Consider the following 16937-nt stretch of genomic DNA (forward strand, 5'->3'; position numbering starts at 1 on the left):
CTAAATTCCCTATTTCTATGTTATTATTTCTAAATTTCCTTAACTCATATGCTCAGTAGTATCCTCTGCCTCCCTACACAACACACAAAGCCTAACATTATCATTCCTGTTTTTATAATTTTCTTTTAATTCTAGCATATTTAACCTTGTTTTCATAGCTATTACGGCCTCATTAATGTTAAGTTCTCCTATGTAATCTCTTCTACCATTACTATTCACAAACCTCAATTTGGTCATCTCTGCTTCCTTTTCTTCTAGTGTCCTTTTAGTTTCATTTGCCACTTTACTTTTTACTTATTTTTTTGAGTTCTTGCTTTTTATACTTTCTCACTTCTTGAATTTTAGATGTCCCACTAGATGACCAGAATAGAAGAAGAAGAACTAGACCTAAGAAGAAGGCGAAATATGGAGGTGAACTTCAAACCAGTAAGTCTGATAGTTTTTTTCTATTGTATTACTCTAAGCTATAATACCGAGACATTTAAAGGATTTGTTGAGTGTAGTTCATCAGACAGTCGTAATTTTTTTTTATTACTTGTCAAATTGAATTTCTTTATGGGGAAGAAATTTTTTTATATTGATATGAAAGTAGTTTTATGATTTATGAAGTGTTTTTTTTTTGGTAAATATGATACTTTAATTTCTAGCCAAATACATGAACCATATATTGCTATTATTTTACTGTATTACAGGGCAATGTAACCTAGGAGAAAAACTACTTTTTCTCCGAGTGCCTTGCAGCAATAACAATGTTCAGAAATGCAAAATAAGGACTAGATAACCAGTTTGAAAAATATATGGTTCATGTAAGGGTATTATTGTACTGTATTACAGGGCAATGTAACCTAGGTAAAAGGGTACATAACCTAACAAACCCACCTAACCTAACCTAGTAGTTCCCAGGACCCCCCTTCCCAGGTCACAACCCGTAGCCGGGGGCCAGACCCCATCGGTGGATGCTCGCCCTTCCAAAGGGCACATCCCAGTTCCTGATCGTCCTGCCAGCTTACCTACCGATCTACCAACGCAACCTTACACTGCTGTTAGTCCTTGGACTTTGGTCCTGGACTCTTCCGTGGACCTTTAGGGTCTCCATCATGGATGTTTGCCCTTCCAAAGGGCTCATCCCAGTTTCTGGTCGTCCTGCCAGCTGATATGCCAACCTAGTAGTGCTACCTTCATGCGCGCCCCAACAGTCTTCTGTTCGCGCGCCGACGGTCTTCTGCGCGCGCGCCTACGGTCTTCCGTGCGTGGGCGCCGATAGTCTCCCATGGTTAACCATTGATTAATATTCGCCAGATTTATTCTATTCTAAGGAATAGCATCAATCCCATTAGGGCACATAGTAAGACTAAGCATTGCCTTCCTTCTGTTAGTTAAAGGAATTCTCTCTGAGAAGAATTCTTACACTGGGTATCACGCCTGATCCTTTACGACACGAGTCAAGTCTCCAGCGTCGACAATCTTCCATGCAAAAGCATCTGCAAGAAGCTGTCCTTTTGGGTCAATGTCCAAACCATGTTGGAGTTCAAACAAGGGCTAAGACCTCAGGTCTTCATTTGCACACTGGACCTAAAGGACATTTACTCCCAGGTCCAAACCATCCATCTAGGAAGGTTGGAAGATTCAGTCTAGACAAACAAGAAACACCAGTTCAAGGCACTGTGCTTCGGTCTTTCCACGACACCCATCCTGGTCTCACAGGATCGGCTTCTGTCTCCTTTGTTTCGGGACGATTGACTGACCTTAGCAGACTCAGTGGCAACCTTGCATTAACATTTGAACTTCTGAAGTCTTTACCAAGATCCAGTGATCAGGGTAAACCTGCATAAGTCTTCCCTACTTCCCTCCCAGAAGGCTGGTGTATCTGGGAGTGATTCTAGACACCAATCTCCACAAAACCTTCTCGAAACGAGAACGACTTCCATTCCAGAGAGACTTGAGTTGGACTGGAATCAGACCCTCGATCCCCCAAACATTCTGACCCCCATGGGACCAGAAGTTTGGACAAACCTCAAGGGATCGGTGTCAGTCGAGAATCTACAGAGTGGCATAACCTTCTCATTTTCCCCACCCTTCGGACTTGAGGTTGTGCTTAGAACACACCAAAAGAAGAGAGGAGGGACGATAGTGCTGCACCACACGACCTCAGACCTCTGTACAGAGTCCTAAAGTACCTTCACTTAAATCTCTTAAGCGATGATGGCCAACTTTCCGGTCCTTCAGCAGTCTCATCGGTTCCTAACAGACCACTCAGTGATGTGATGGACGACACACCACATAGAGACTCACATCGACAAGCAAGAAAGAACTTGCTCGTAGTTTCTTCCCATCTAACAGTATAAACACTAAGATGGGCCAAAGTCTGTTCGGTACCACTATCAGCCCGCTTCATTCCAGACTAGAAGTACGTGCACAGCATCTCAGATGAGGTATACCGAATGGACTTTGGATCGCCTTGTAGCCGACAAAGTCCTGACTTTACTCGGTCCTCCAACTAGGGATCTGTTCGCAACGCTCCTGAATCTCAGGCTGCCGTTGCTCCCCAGCCCCAGACGCCAAGGCTCTCTGGCAACAACGGTGGGTACAACAATGACGTTTACGTCTCATCCCTGTTTTATCTGGAGAAGGGCAACCTCTCAAGGACTCTCCTAGCTCCGCTATGGCATTATGCAGAACGGTTTCCAAACCTTTTGCAGCTCCTGATAGTCTCCAAGAGAACCCTCTCCACATCACAGACAACCCACTCCGACACCCACCACAAGCTACAGTATAGCTTTGCTATGATTGTACGCCTGGAGACTACCCAATACTCTTTTGCGAAAAGGTTGTCTAGATATCTGAGGAATTCCTCAGCATCAGTCTACCAGGCAGTATGATGTCTTGTGTGGTTGGTGTCATGTGAAAGTGTGTCTCTCCACTCGATACCTCTATTCCAGCAATAGCGGAATCCTCGAGTATATACAAGAGGAAAAAACCCCCTATTCAGTTTCGACAGGTAAAGATGATCACTCGACCTTGATCCTTCACCTTCAAACTGAAAGAAAGGGACACCCTCTCATCGATAGACTTTTTCTAACTCATACGGACTTACAACTTGCCTTTCCCCAGTCGGAATTGAGACCTTCCTCTCGGAACATGGTTCAAACTCAACGATCCCTAAAGAGACCTCCTTATATTCCTCTTCACCAGGCAACAAATTTTCTCCTGATTTAAGAAGACAATGTTCCTACACACTAAGACAGCAACCATACGAGTCAAGGAACTTCATGGTCTCTCTTTTGACATTGCCCATTATTGAGAAGGGCGAAAGACTATGTTCAGTTTCGTCACTGAGTATGTCGCCAGACATAGTCTCCAGAGGTGACTGATCTTACACAAGTCTCCACTCGGTAACGGACGATCTAGATCATCCGTTACTGTACCCAGGGTAAGATATGAGACTTTACCTAAAGAAACCGGCAACAGCCCACCCGGGTCCCTTCTCTTGTCATCAGCACTGGGAGAGACGAGAAGAGGATCACCGAAACATCATCTCGACATGACGACTCACAGTGTCAGGGGCATATCTATGCCCCTGGTCCTTCTTAGCAGATTACTCTGTGATGCAGATTTTACAAGAAAGAATGTGAATGCTCCAGGTGACTTTCACAACCTTTCTCATACAAGACGTGACCCACAGGAACTCGATACGATCTCTATCGGTCCGGTGGTGGCTGCACAACAGCTGGTTGTATATCTCAAAACTCCTTATTGGACAAGTAGCAGAAGGTTGAGGGCACTTACCTGGTTTTAGTCTGCGTGAATGAAAAGATTTGACTGGCTCTTATTCTTTTCTTTATCCTACCCTCTCGTGGGGAAAGCAGCATCCTGGGTTCTCTGCATAAGCTGACCTCAAACTACTGCCGGTAAACCATGCTCCCTTGTGTACCTAGTATTAAGCTAATACTGTTGTGTCCCCATACCCTGGTGAGGTGGTATTGGGAAAGTCTTGGTTACATCAGGTTTTTCAATATTAAACTTAGCCGGTGATCATATAGCTGTCAGCTCTGCTGCCCGACAGAAAAACCTAAGGACAAAATACGCCAGCGATCGCTATACAGGGGGGGGGGTGTACATCAACAGCGCCATCTGTCGAGCAGGTACTCAAGTACTCCATGTCAACACAGAACCAATTTTCTCTCTGTCGTGCCACTGGCAAGACCTACTAAATACGCTGTTACTAACTGGATTTGTTTTCACAACTATTTGGTGAAGTACACTACTGTATTCTAGTTTTGAGCTTTCGCTATGCAGGGGTTTTATCTTCATCTCAAAATCTTGAACTCGTTTTGGATAGATTTAATTATGGTGACAAAGAGAGTATGGACTCTCTTTCACTTTTAAATGGCCGACCCTTCCCTTAGACGGAAGTGTGTTTAGGTTTTTAGTAATTTTGCTTAACACGTTATAGATCTATATATTTTATATCTCTCCGCCTTTATTAGGCCTCTTCGATTAACTTTCCATTTATTATAAACATATAAAAATAAATTTTTATGTTTTGTTTATATGCGACCTTTCCTGATAGTAGGCGGTCCTAACTTGGAACCGAAGTTAATCAACGTTGAGCCCGTTATATCGTATTTAGCCTTTAAAGAATTTAAAACTTTTTAAATTTAATGTTTTATGAAAGAATTTATTTGATAGTCTTCGTACTGTTTTCAAAGATGAACTAACGTTTAGTTTTTTTAGACTACGCAGTTGTTGACGTTCAGGACGTTCAACATGCGCTCTATCGTTACGATAGAGAGAGAGTGTATCACGGTTTCACTTTGCAGTAAGAGTAAATCGATTCTGACGTTTCGTTCATTCTTTCTTAACTTAAATGGTTTAAATTCTAAATTAAAGGAACTTTTTATTTGGAAAACCTTTCAGTTTTTTCCTTTAGCCAAATAACATGTTTTTTTGACGATATATAATTGGGCTCTTCTCTCAGGTGCGAAATCAAGAGAGAGAGAAAGAGAGAGATAGAGACGGAGGGAGAGAGAGGAGAAAAAACGTTCCGTTCAAGCGGGTAACGTTCTCGTGTTACTCTCCTCCCTAGTCGCTGTACGGGGAAGAAGGTAAAACGTTTCTAGGGTTTTATTCTTTTCCCCAGGCTATGTGCGGTGAGAGATTGTAAACGTAGTTTTTTTGGGCTCAAGCCATGGCGTCCTGATGGAAGGTTCCTTTTTGGTAGCTTCCTTGGGTAAATAACTACTAAGATATTCCCAGAGAATTTAACCACAGGTTATCACAGAATTCTAACTTCTGGAGCGAGTATCCTAAAGGTTTTCCTTTTAAGACATCGTATATCAACAGGGGACGCATGTATTAACGCGCCACATAGCTATCTACACCCCGAACAGAGTTAATGCTTCGGTGTGTAAGGGCTGAGAATAGCTGGGAGCCGTTCCATAGCTAATCTCATTCGTGGCTACTTCTGGTACTCGAGACGTAAACAAACGGGCGCCATTGCTTAAATGACGTCACGACCGTCTTCATCCTTTGTTCAGTAGCTCGCCCTACTTAGACGGATTTTCCCTGTGCTTTACTTATCGCTTTGCATCTACGTTATGTCGCTACCTTCGGCCTCGCCTTCTTCTGGAAAGTTGAGTACAAGGTTCCAGTATTGTTTAGTTAAGCTCTGACCGTAAAGTAAATATTACTTTCTGAGATAATTACTGTTTTGTGGCAGAGCCGTGCCTCTACCGGACCCGCCATTTTATGGCGTCGTTGTTGTTATGCATGCCTTATTTAGTTAGCCACAACAACGCTTCCGGCCTTATTTACTAATAGATAACATTAGTTTATTTAGTCTTCATAGCTAGGAACTTTTATATCGTGTTTCGACGCTTTTTATCGGTCATCGATTGACCTCATACCAGTCGGCTTCTATAGCCCCCAGGCCAGAGCGCCTATATATAAGTGTTCATGCATGATTTTATTAGTGATCCTAGGCTAAGTTATGAAGATAGTGGCATTATTTTACAATACTTTCGACTGTGATGCAAGTGTTTTTTCGCCTTCAGGGACCATATAGGGGATAGGTTAGTTAGTGTCCCTTCCTAACCTAACCTACTTGTAGGACCCCTATATGCTTCCTTCATCCCCTGCCTTGGCATTCCCTCTGTTTAGCCTTGATTCCCTTTCTAAGTAAAGGGATCAAGTGCCTAACGGAGTATTATCGCCTCTCAGTCCTCCCTAAGGGAATGACCCCCCTTAGGGTTGCGTCCGAGAGTGAGGAACGGCTAGCCCTTCCTCTATGGCTAGGACTAGTCTATGACTGTCCTGCGATAGCGATATGTCTTCTATCTTTCCTAGTTCAGGGCTCTTAGTCCTGCTCTAGGTTAGGTTTTGGAAGGTTATTCTGTCCCCTGCTGAAACTGTACCCATGCACCGTTTCAGCCAGGCTGCCTTATCTTAGGTTAGGGAGTGTCCTCCCTTTCCCTTGTGGCCGCTCTGGTACAGAACCCCTTCCATGGAAGACTCTTCTCTTCTCCCCTCCCCACCTATCTCTTGTATAGCCTAGCCTACACTTAGGTTAGTCTATACCCATCTGTCCCCTGTCCTACAACTCCTCCTTAGGGTGGAGTGATAGGGCTACCTTGAGCTTCCATGTGCAGTCCGCTCTGGTACATATACCCTTCATAGTGTCCTATGGGGTTAGCCACTGGATGTGTTCTGCATGTGGAGGTCTCCCCCTCTTTGGGTGTCCCCTAGCCCTCCCTTGGGCTACCCTAGCTCCCGGTCCTCTGAGACCCTTGCTTCTGGGTGATAGAGCCAGCCTCTATCATGGGTACACCCTCTCAGGGGGGGATGTCTGGGAGTCCATGACTGGACTTCTTACATCCCTCCCCCTGTCTCTCTCACTATCCAGGTGCCGGTCCCTTGCCGCCTCCACTGTCGGCGATACCCGCCTCCTACCTTGGTGACTCTCCCCTACCCTTATGCCGCCAGCCCCCCGCGTGCCGGGGGACTGCCGACCGCCGCCGGCTCCTGCCGATGGCTCTCCTCCTTCCTCCTAGCTTCGCCGTCCGCCTGCCGGTCGGCCACCGGAGTGCCGGCATCCACTGCCGGCAACCTGGTTCCGCTATAACCATCCTTGTCCCAGTCACCAATCCGGCATCCTCCGACTGCCGGAGCCGCCGCTCCTCTGCCGGCGTGCCGCCGTTGTGCCGGCGGCCGCCACCCTGGTATTACTCTTGACTTACATATTGTCTGTTCTAATGCCAGAAACTCTGCTGGAGCGGCCTCCGGCGTGCCGGAGGTCTGCCGGAAACCCCCGGCGGCGTCAAGACTACTTGCACCCCCTTCTACTAGCTATCATATGAATACTGATAGCCCTACACTGCAAACAGATTGCCTGTTTACACTCTTAAGATCAGTGCCTTGGTACTGTTCTGTTAGTAATCATGCTGTCTCTTTGCATTCTTCTAAATTCCAGCATGCTGCGTGTATCTTAGCGCGGCTGGTTGCCGGAAGCAGTTACCCTAAGGGACCTGTTAGCCCCCTAGTTTGGGACTGAATGATCTCGGTCCCAAACTTATCCTTGGCATTTTCCATGGAATTCCATTGCCCTATGGAATTTTAAGGAATACTATCCTGTGCCTTCGGCCATCTCGGATTATCCAAGGACAAAGCTTGCGGTAGCCAGCCGGGCGGGATGCATGGAGTATGTTTTTCTTTACTACTTCAATCTCTATGCATCACACCCTTCATTAAGTTAAAATTAATGATTAATGTTAACTTAGCTTAAGAGCCACTCTTATGACTCCCCCCATACTCATTTTCTCTTTCTTCCACAGGAGGAGCAGATGAAGTGTGACTTCGACTTCTGCGCTGTGAAACGCCCGCACTTCTACGGGCATACGGCTTGCAGGACTCACGCCCCTTGTGCTGACAAGAAAGGGGATCTGAAATTCTGGAACCCACTGAATTGTACGGTCTGCCAGGCTCACCTAGTTGATGCCTTCCATAACCCTCCCTCAGCGGAGGTCAGGGATATTTCTCGGGAGAAGCTACGCAAGTGGGTGCGTGGCTTCCAGAAGAATGCCACCGGACCGTACCTGGCCACTGAAGAAATGAGGTCACTCCTGTTCCCTAAGGCCTCCCCTGATTCTGTGGTACCCAAGGATTCGATCCCCACTGTCCAAATTACAGTGGAACCTGATGTAGTCATGGCCCAGTCCATGCACGAGTGCCGCCTGGATTCCGAAGATGACGAACGCATGTCGGATGTCTCGGAAGACACGGAGAAGACCCTTATGGCTCAAGGAGCTGAAGATGACGAAGACCAGGTGGAATACGCCGAGTCGGAGCAAGAGGTCGCTCCTCCTTCCATCTCCGCCCCTACTCCTACACCGACGGAAGTGTCTATCCCGTCTACCTCCACAACCCCGGAACCCTCATCATCCACTCAGGAAATAATCCGGTTGATTAGAGCCGTCATGGACGACAGGTTAAAGGAGAATCAGGAGTTCATCAGGTCCATGATGGGATCCAGAGAACCGAAGAAGATCTCGGTTAAGGATCTCCCCGCTTGCTCACATGCCAACCCATGGAGATATGCTGAGCATATGGTTATCGCGACCGGCAGGATCTTCGTCAGCGACAAGATCGGCACGGTCCCTTTGGAAGACGTGGAGTTCTTCCCAAACTTTGAGGCCTACCCGGACTGTTACGTCCGACTTCGCTCCGAACCTGCCTCTAAAGAAGAGACCGAACCAAAAGAAGAGATAGTGTTCGATCTCGCGAAGGCCCAGGCTATGCTAGCCAACACGTTCAAGAGTAGGGGTTTTACCTGCTCTAAGCTTCCGGCCCTGAGCAAGAAGCACCCTACTTACGTCGCACCTGAAAATGCGGTACTTCCATTCATGGAAAAGGCCTTCGCTGCGTGCCTTAAAGCTGTGGAAGAGGGGAAAGCCTGCCCTGCACTGGAGGAGTGCAGACCCTTCTCCATAGTTACTCCCCCTGACGCTCGACACTGGAAGGACATCAGCATACTTTCGTCGTGGGAAAGCTAGATCCTGACGTCGCCGGACGTCAGTTTAATGAAGACCTCCCGAAACTTAACGATCACCTCCTTCGTCGGGAACAAGATACGAAGGAGAGGCTCGCAGCATCTATGTCCCACCAGGTCCAACTTGACATTATGGCCTGTGACACCAGAGTACCAGACCACTACATGGTACTTGCCAAATCCCACATGGCAACCCTGGTGAAGGACATGTTCCACTTCATGAAGGCTCGGAGAGCCTGTCGTGAATTCGTGTTCGCAGGCGCCACTGTGAAACACAAACCCCGGAGACTGATTTCCTCCAACATCTGGGGCAAACACCTCTTTCCTTCTGACCTTGTGAAGGAGATCACCGACAAAGCTGCCACGGAGAATAGGAACCTTCTCCACAAGTGGGGCATGTCAAAGAAGAGGAAACCCTCTCAGGACGACGGACCTCAACCTAAGAGGAAATCTTCGAAACAGAGACCCCAGCAACGTCAACCAAGACGTCAGTTTCCGGGACCCGCTACCTCCCAAGTGGCAGCTCAGCCACAACAGACCTTTCAACTGGTCACCCAACCGGTGTTGTCACAGTCACCGGTCTTCACCCCTGCTTTCGAGCAACAGACGACTACCTTTCGTCCCAAAGGTAGAGGCTCAAACAGAGGTGCAGGCAGAGACGCGTCTCGCCGTCCCTCCAGAGGCAGAGGAGGAAAGGGAGCTAGCGGCCGAGGCAGCAAGCCCTCGGGACACCAGAAGCAATGAAGTGCTTCCGGTGGGAGGAAGACTCCGCCAATTCCAGGATCGTTGGACCTTCGATCCCTGGGCACACAGCATCGTCAAGAAGGGTCTAGGCTGGAGTTGGACTCAACCACCCCCAACATTCCAGCAGTTCTTCCAACAATCAACCCCCCTTCTGGAAGAATATGTCCTAGATCTCTTGAACAAGAAGGTGATAAGGAAGGTAAAGTCCACCAGGTTCCAAGGAAGACTGTTTTGTGTCCCCAAGAAAGACTCCGACAAACTCAGAGTCATTCTGGACTTATCCCCCCTCAACAAGTTCATAGTGAACGACAAGTTCAAGATGCTGACTCTTCAACAAATAAGGACCCTTCTGCCTCGAGGTTCCTACACGGTCTCCATAGACCTGGCGGATGCCTACTGGCACGTTCCAATGAACCATCACGCTTCCTCCTACCTAGGATTTCGACTCCAAAGGAAAAGCTACGCCTTCAGGGCCATGCCCTTCGGCCTCAATGTGGCCCCTCGGATCTTCACAAAGCTGGCGGACGCCATAGTACAACAGCTCCGCCTCCGAAACGTCCAGGTGATGGCCTACCTCGACGACTGGCTAGGTTGGGCTCCATCGCCCGAGGATTGTGTAAAATCCTGCAACAAAGTCACCCAGTACCTAGAACACCTGGGATTCAAGATAAACGAGAAGAAATCTCGCCTCTCTCCAGCTCAGAAGTTCCAGTGGTTAGGAATCCAATGGAACCTTCAGTCACACCGCCTTTCCATCCCCCAGAAGAAAAGGAAGGAAATAGCAGGGTCTGTCAAGCGACTACTGAAATCCAAACGGATTTCAAGACGCCAGCAGGAACGAGTTCTAGGCTCTCTACAGTTCGCCTCAGTAACAAACCCAGTGCTTCGTGCACAGCTAAAGGATGCCGCGGGAGTCTGGAGACGTTCTGCATCCATCGCTCGAAGAGACCTCAAGAGACGGCTCCCAAACAGACTTCGACTTCTCCTCAAGCCGTGGTCGGAAGCAAAGGCCCTGAAAAGGTCCATTCCTCTTCAACACCCACCTCCATCACTCAACATCCACACGGACGCTTCGCTGGAGGGTTGGGGAGGTCACTCCCACCAAAAACAGGCTCAAGGCAAATGGTCTCCCCTGTTCAAGACGTTCCACATCAACATCTTGGAGGCCATGGCGGTCCTTCTAACTCTGAAGAAACTATCCCCGCCTCCCTCGATCCACATTCGTCTAACCCTAGACAACTCGGTGGTAGTTCGTTGTCTCAATCGCCAAGGCTCAAGATCGCCCCAGATAAATCAGGTGCTTCTCCCAATCTTCCGTCTGGCAGAGAAGAAGAAGTGGCACCTGTCTGCAGTTCACCTACAAGGATTCCGCAACGTGACAGCGGATGCTCTTATCTCGAACAAACCCGATAGAGTCGGAATGGTCTCTAGACGCAAGATCATTCTCCTTCATCTCTCACCAAGTCCCAGAACTTCAGATAGATCTCTTCGCAACGAGCGACAACAATCAACTTCCTCGGTATGTGGCCCCGTACGAGGACCCCAAGGCAGAAGCAGTGGATGCCATGTCACTGGACTGGAACAGATGGTCCAAGATCTACCTGTTCCCTCCCACCAACCTTCTGCTGAAAGTCCTCTCCAAACTGAGAACCTTCAAAGGGACAGCGGCCCTAGTGGCTCCCAAGTGGCCCCGGAGCAACTGGTACCCCCCTGGTCCTGGAGCTGCAGCCCAAGCTGATCCCTCTCCCGGGCCCAGTTCTCTCCCAACAAGTACAGAAGTCGACTGTCTTCGCTTCATCATCGAAAATCAAGGACCTTCATCTCATGATTTTCTCTCCCTAGCCGCAAAGAAGAGGTTTGGGATCTCGAAGAAAAGTCTAGACTTCCTAGAGGAATACAAGACCGAATCCACAAGACGGCAATACGAATCATCCTGGAGGAAATGGGTCTCTTTCGTCAAGACAAAAAATCCTAAAGAAATCACAATTGATTTCTGCTTGTCCTTCTTTATTCACCTTCATGGACAAGGATTAGCAGCCAATACGATTTCAACCTGCAAATCGGCCTTGACCAGACCAATTCTGTATGCCTTCCAAATTGATCTGTCCAGCGACATCTTCAATAAACTACCGAAAGCATGTGCTCGTCTACGCCCAGCACCCCCACCGAAACCGATCTCCTGGTCATTAGACAAGGTGCTCCATTTCGCCTCCAACTTGGATAATGATTCATGCCCTCTCAAGGATCTGACTCAGAAAGTTATTTCTCTTTGCTCTTGCTTCGGGAGCCCGAGTCAGCGAAATAGTGGCATTATCAAGAGAAGAGGGTCACATCCTGTTTACCGATACAGGAGACATTACCCTCTCCCCTGATCCGACGTTTCTCGCCAAAAATGAATTACCCACCAAAAGATGGGGCCCCTGGAGAATATGCCCCCTGAAGGAAGATGTCTCTTTATGCCCAGTAGAGAGCCTCAAGGTCTATCTTCGCAGAACTTTGAACTTTGGTGGAGGCCAACTCTTCAAAGGAGAAACATCGGGCAGCGACCTGTCACTGAAACAATTAAGAGCGAAAATCACCTACTTCATTCGCAGAGTGGATCCTGACAGTACACCCGCCGGTCATGATCCTAGGAAAGTTGCATCATCTCTGAATTTCTTTCAGAGTATGGACTTTGAAAGCCTTAAAAGCTTCACAGGCTGGAAGTCCTCGTGCGTTTTCTTTAAACATTATGCGAAACAAGTGCACGAAGTCAAACATTTTGTGGTAGCCGCAGGTAGTGTTATGAAACCTGCACCTAACTCTGCATAGAACAGTGAGTTACTTGGGACTCTAACTCTTCGGGTGCCTATGTTGACCCTCGAGCGATACATAGTGATGTCAAAAACACTTAGTGCTTTTATAACTGTTCTTATCCCAGGTGAAATGTCATAGTTGTCACACAAGTGCCGCATGCCCTGAACATGATGTGTTTTAATCAAAGACTTGCGTTCCTCGAGAACGAGTGCCTTCTAATAAATTTGAAATTCCTTTTCAGATTCAAGAGCAAGTCTTTATTACTATGTACATTATAATTACTGTAAATGAACTTTACTTATTGCTGCAATTCATTTAATTTCTGCATTTGTGAAATAAAATTTCTATTTTATTACCTATGCGTCTCAATCAGCTCCTACTTACTATGAAATACATGCCTGTCATAGTTTTATTATCCCCTTTTTCCTTATGGTTCATGGAGAAATTAAGATACTAACTCTTAATTTATATTCACTCTGATTTTGTAATGTTCCAATACGAATACTTACTCTTCATACCCTGGAGATGAACCAACCTTCTCAGCACACAGTGTCCAACCACCACTGGTCTGCTTTTCAGAGTGTTCCTATACGAATGCCAAACATTCAGCTTCGTCTCCAAGTTCTTCAAGTTCTTCTATCAGGGTGAATAGCCCTTCAATACCACTTTGACGTCGGCATGGCCCGTGGGAACTTCACTGCCAAGGGGGGCAGGAAGATTCTTCCCTACGGTTCTTTACTAAGATTACTATGCTATTTTGTCAATGCCCTTGGCACTTACTAATAGGGGAAAATCTACCACGATACATTGATTCTCTGGTATTCTTCCATCAGGACGCCATGGCTTGAGCCCAAAAAACGGATTTTGAGCGAAGCGAAAAATCTATTTTTGGGTGAGATAGCCATGGCGTCCTGATGGACCCTCCCTGCTACTTCGTCCAGTTTTTAGGTCCCACCCTGCTCTGCTGTATCATGGTGATAGGCAAGCAACTGGCTTCAGGATGAAGACGGTCGTGACGTCATTTAAGCAATGGCGCCCGTTTGTTTACGTCTCGAGTACCAGAAGTAGCCACGAATGAGATTAGCTATGGAACGGCTCCCAGCTATTCTCAGCCCTTACACACCGAAGCATTAACTCTGTTCGGGGTGTAGATAGCTATGTGGCGCGTTAATACATGCGTCCCCTGTTGATATACGATGTCTTAAAAGGGAAACCTTTAGGATACTCGCTCCAGAAGTTAGAATTCTGTGATAACCTGTGGTTAAATTCTCTGGGAATATCTTAGTAGTTATTTACCCAAGGAAGCTACCAAAAAGGAACCTTCCATCAGGACGCCATGGCTATCTCACCCAAAAATAGATTTGTTCCGTAACCGAAATACAAACCACGCTATTTACAAAGGGTTATTACTTTTAGCGTAGCTGAAATGGCGAGCCATTAGAATTTAACGAGGGTGTATTACCCCCGCGCTAGTTAGCGGGGGGGTAGGGGAGTGGTAGCTAGCTACCCCTCCTCCCCCTCACACACAGGTGAATACTCACTTTCACTTTTGGCTCGGACTGTGACAGACGTCTCTGTCTTGGTCCTCGCTTGGCAGCCATTGTCTGTTTTGTCTTTACTTAATCGCTTACTTTTCTTTTACTCAATATATATGTAAACATGTTTTCATGTTTGTATATATATTTGAGTATAGAAATAAGTAAGTTTCCTTTTCAGATGTGTGTGTGTAGTGTACGATATCTACGTGGAGGCCTCGGCAGTTAGGCCACCACGGCCTAATTTTATGGGTTGCGATCGAGTTTGACTTCGGTCTTTCTCTCTCTCTCTCTCTTGAGGTCGTTCACCCTTTTACTATGTTTTACTACGCCCTTGTAGCTTCCTTCCCGTGTGGGTGGGGTTGCTACGCCGTACATTTTGTCTCAATTAGTTTATGAATCTAATTGTAGTTGTTAATTTTTCAGCTTGTAGAACGATTCCTTTCGGGGTTTTCGTTTTTTCTTTAGTGTTCATTCATTTTTAAATTACATAGTTACATAATTATAATTGTTATAATTCTGTTTTGGTTACAGCTCTCCTTCCGCGAGTGTAAGTGGTTGTGAGGGCACGTGCCTGTTGTGTAATTCTTGTTCCTTTTCCTCGGGATTCCTCTTCGGAGCCTTCCCGGGGGAATGAATGTGTACTAATATTATTTGTTTTATTTTTTTACAGTTACCGATCTAGTTCGTTTCTGTAATATGGCAACGGTGTGAGCTGTCTGGTTGAGTCCTGGGGATTCGGCTGTTGCTGCCTCCCCCCTTGTATTGTCGTCAGGGGCGTGTCTCCTACTGGTAGTACTCCCGTGTCGACGGACAGCTCTCCAGTTCATTTTAGAACAGTCAGGAGGCTTGCCTCCTTGGGCGGATAACTTTCCTTCCGAGGGAAGTTTTTTCCTGTCCAGGCTTGAGCTTTTCCTCTTTTGGGGGGTTCTTCTCTTGCCTTTTTTTCGTGCGACTATGCTCTTGGTGCTGAGCGGTCGCACCTGCAGTTTCGCTCAAGGGGCTGGGCAACTGCAGGAGCTCCTCTTCGGAGGATTGCCCCTTTTAGGTCACTGGCTGACCAGTCTCTTCCACGAAGTGTTTCTCTTTCGTTCGCGAGAGAGTACACTCATAGAGACTCCTCTTCGGAGGTTTCTTCTGTTGCTGTTGCTGTTGGCCTCCCTCGCCGTAAGGCCCTCCGTCCGCCTCGTCGTAAGGGCCTCTCATCTCCCTATAAGGGTGCTTGAGGCGCCTTTTTGAATCTCCGTTTGCTGCCTACAACTTCTTTTTCTCGATCTTCCGTCTTGGTGCAGATGGACAGCAGTCTAATCTCGTCTTCCGACGGGCAACGGTCTTCCCGACGGACAACGGTCTTCCCGACGGACAACGGTCTTCCCGACGGACAACGGTCTTCCCGACGGACAGCGGTCTTCCGACGGACATCAGTCTCCCGGCGGACAACGATCCCTTCGGGGCAAAGGGTTGCCCCCACGGGGGTTCTTCCCTTGCGTGTCAGGGTTTCCCTGCGCGCCCTTCTGTTCGTCAGCGCTCTCCTGTTCGTCAGCGCTTTCAAGATGATCTTCCCTGCGGTTCCTGTTACGTGCCCTGTGCGCCCACGTTCGCCCTCGCGATCTAGAACTTCGGTTCAGGTCGGGGTCAAGGACTCTTCTTCTTTGCGCAGGCTTCCACGCGTAGCCTTCTGCTCGTCAGCGATCATCAGCTCGTCAGCGATCATCAGCTCGTCAGCGATCATCAGCTCGCCAGCGATCGTCAGCTCGTCAGCGATCATCAGCTCGCCAGCGATCTCCGGATCGCCCACGTGTGTTACAGCTGGCACGCCAACGTTCTCCAACACTTCTGAAGGAACATGGTTCGCCAGCTACTAGCTCAACTGCGGATGCTGATCGCCATCGCGCGACCCTCAACTGCAGATGCTGATCGCCATCGCGCGACCCTCAACTGCGGATGCTGATCGCCATCGCGCGACCCTCAACTGCGGATGCTGATCGCCATCGCGCGACCCTCAACTGCGGATGCTGATCGCCATCGCGCGACCCTCAACTGCGGATGCTGATCGCCATCGCGCGACCCTCAACTGCGGATGCTGATCGCCATCGCGCGACCCTCAACTGCGGATGCTGATCGCCATCGCGCGACCCTCAACTGCGGATGCTGATCGCCATCGCGCGACCCTCAACTGCGGATGCTGATCGCCATCGCGCGACCCTCAATTGCGCGCCATCGCACAACCCTGAACGATTGCCCGCTTACGCATGCTGCTCCTCATCGCACAACCCTGAACGATCGCCCTCTTGCGGATGCTGATCACCATCGCACCCTTTCACGCGATCATTCACCTGCGCATGCTGCTCGCCATCGCACAACCCTGAACGATTGCCCGCTTACGCATGCTGCTCGCCATCGCACAACCCTGAACGATTGCCCGCTTACGCATGCTGCTCGCCATCGCACAACCCTGAACGATTGCCCGCTTACGCATGCTGCTCCTCATCGCACCACCCTGAACGATCGCCCTCTTGCGGATGCTGATCACCATCGCACCCTTTCACGCGATCATTCACCTGCGCATGCTGCTCGCCATCGCACAACCCTGCACGATTGCCCGCTTACGCATGCTGCTCCTCATCGCACAACCCTGAACGCTCGCCCTCTTGCGGATGCTGATCACCATCGCACCCTATCACGCGATCATTCACCTACACATGCTGCTCGCCATCGCTTACCGCCAGCGATCTTCTTCACCTACGCGGCAGCACGATCCCTCGCCGTCACGCCCATTTCGCCTGCGCGCCCGCGCGATCGCTCGCCTGCGCGCCCCG

The 16937-nt window shown here is 48.4% G+C and overlaps 1 protein-coding gene across 1 annotated transcript in view; it reads left to right on the forward strand.

Annotated features, from left to right (window-relative positions):
- The first annotated feature begins 298 nt into the window (after positions 1-298).
- LOC137655683 (centromere protein X-like) overlaps positions 299-16937 on the forward strand; it is a 65410-nt gene continuing 48771 nt past the window's right edge. Inside the window, exon 1 of the mRNA XM_068389642.1 lies at positions 299-426. Coding sequence (XP_068245743.1) covers positions 358-426 — 69 coding nt within the window. The 5' untranslated portion in view covers positions 299-357. The remainder of the gene's footprint in view (positions 427-16937) is intronic.

Source organism: Palaemon carinicauda, chromosome 16 (genome assembly GCF_036898095.1).
Source record: "Palaemon carinicauda isolate YSFRI2023 chromosome 16, ASM3689809v2, whole genome shotgun sequence".
Lineage (NCBI taxonomy): Eukaryota > Metazoa > Arthropoda > Malacostraca > Decapoda > Palaemonidae > Palaemon > Palaemon carinicauda.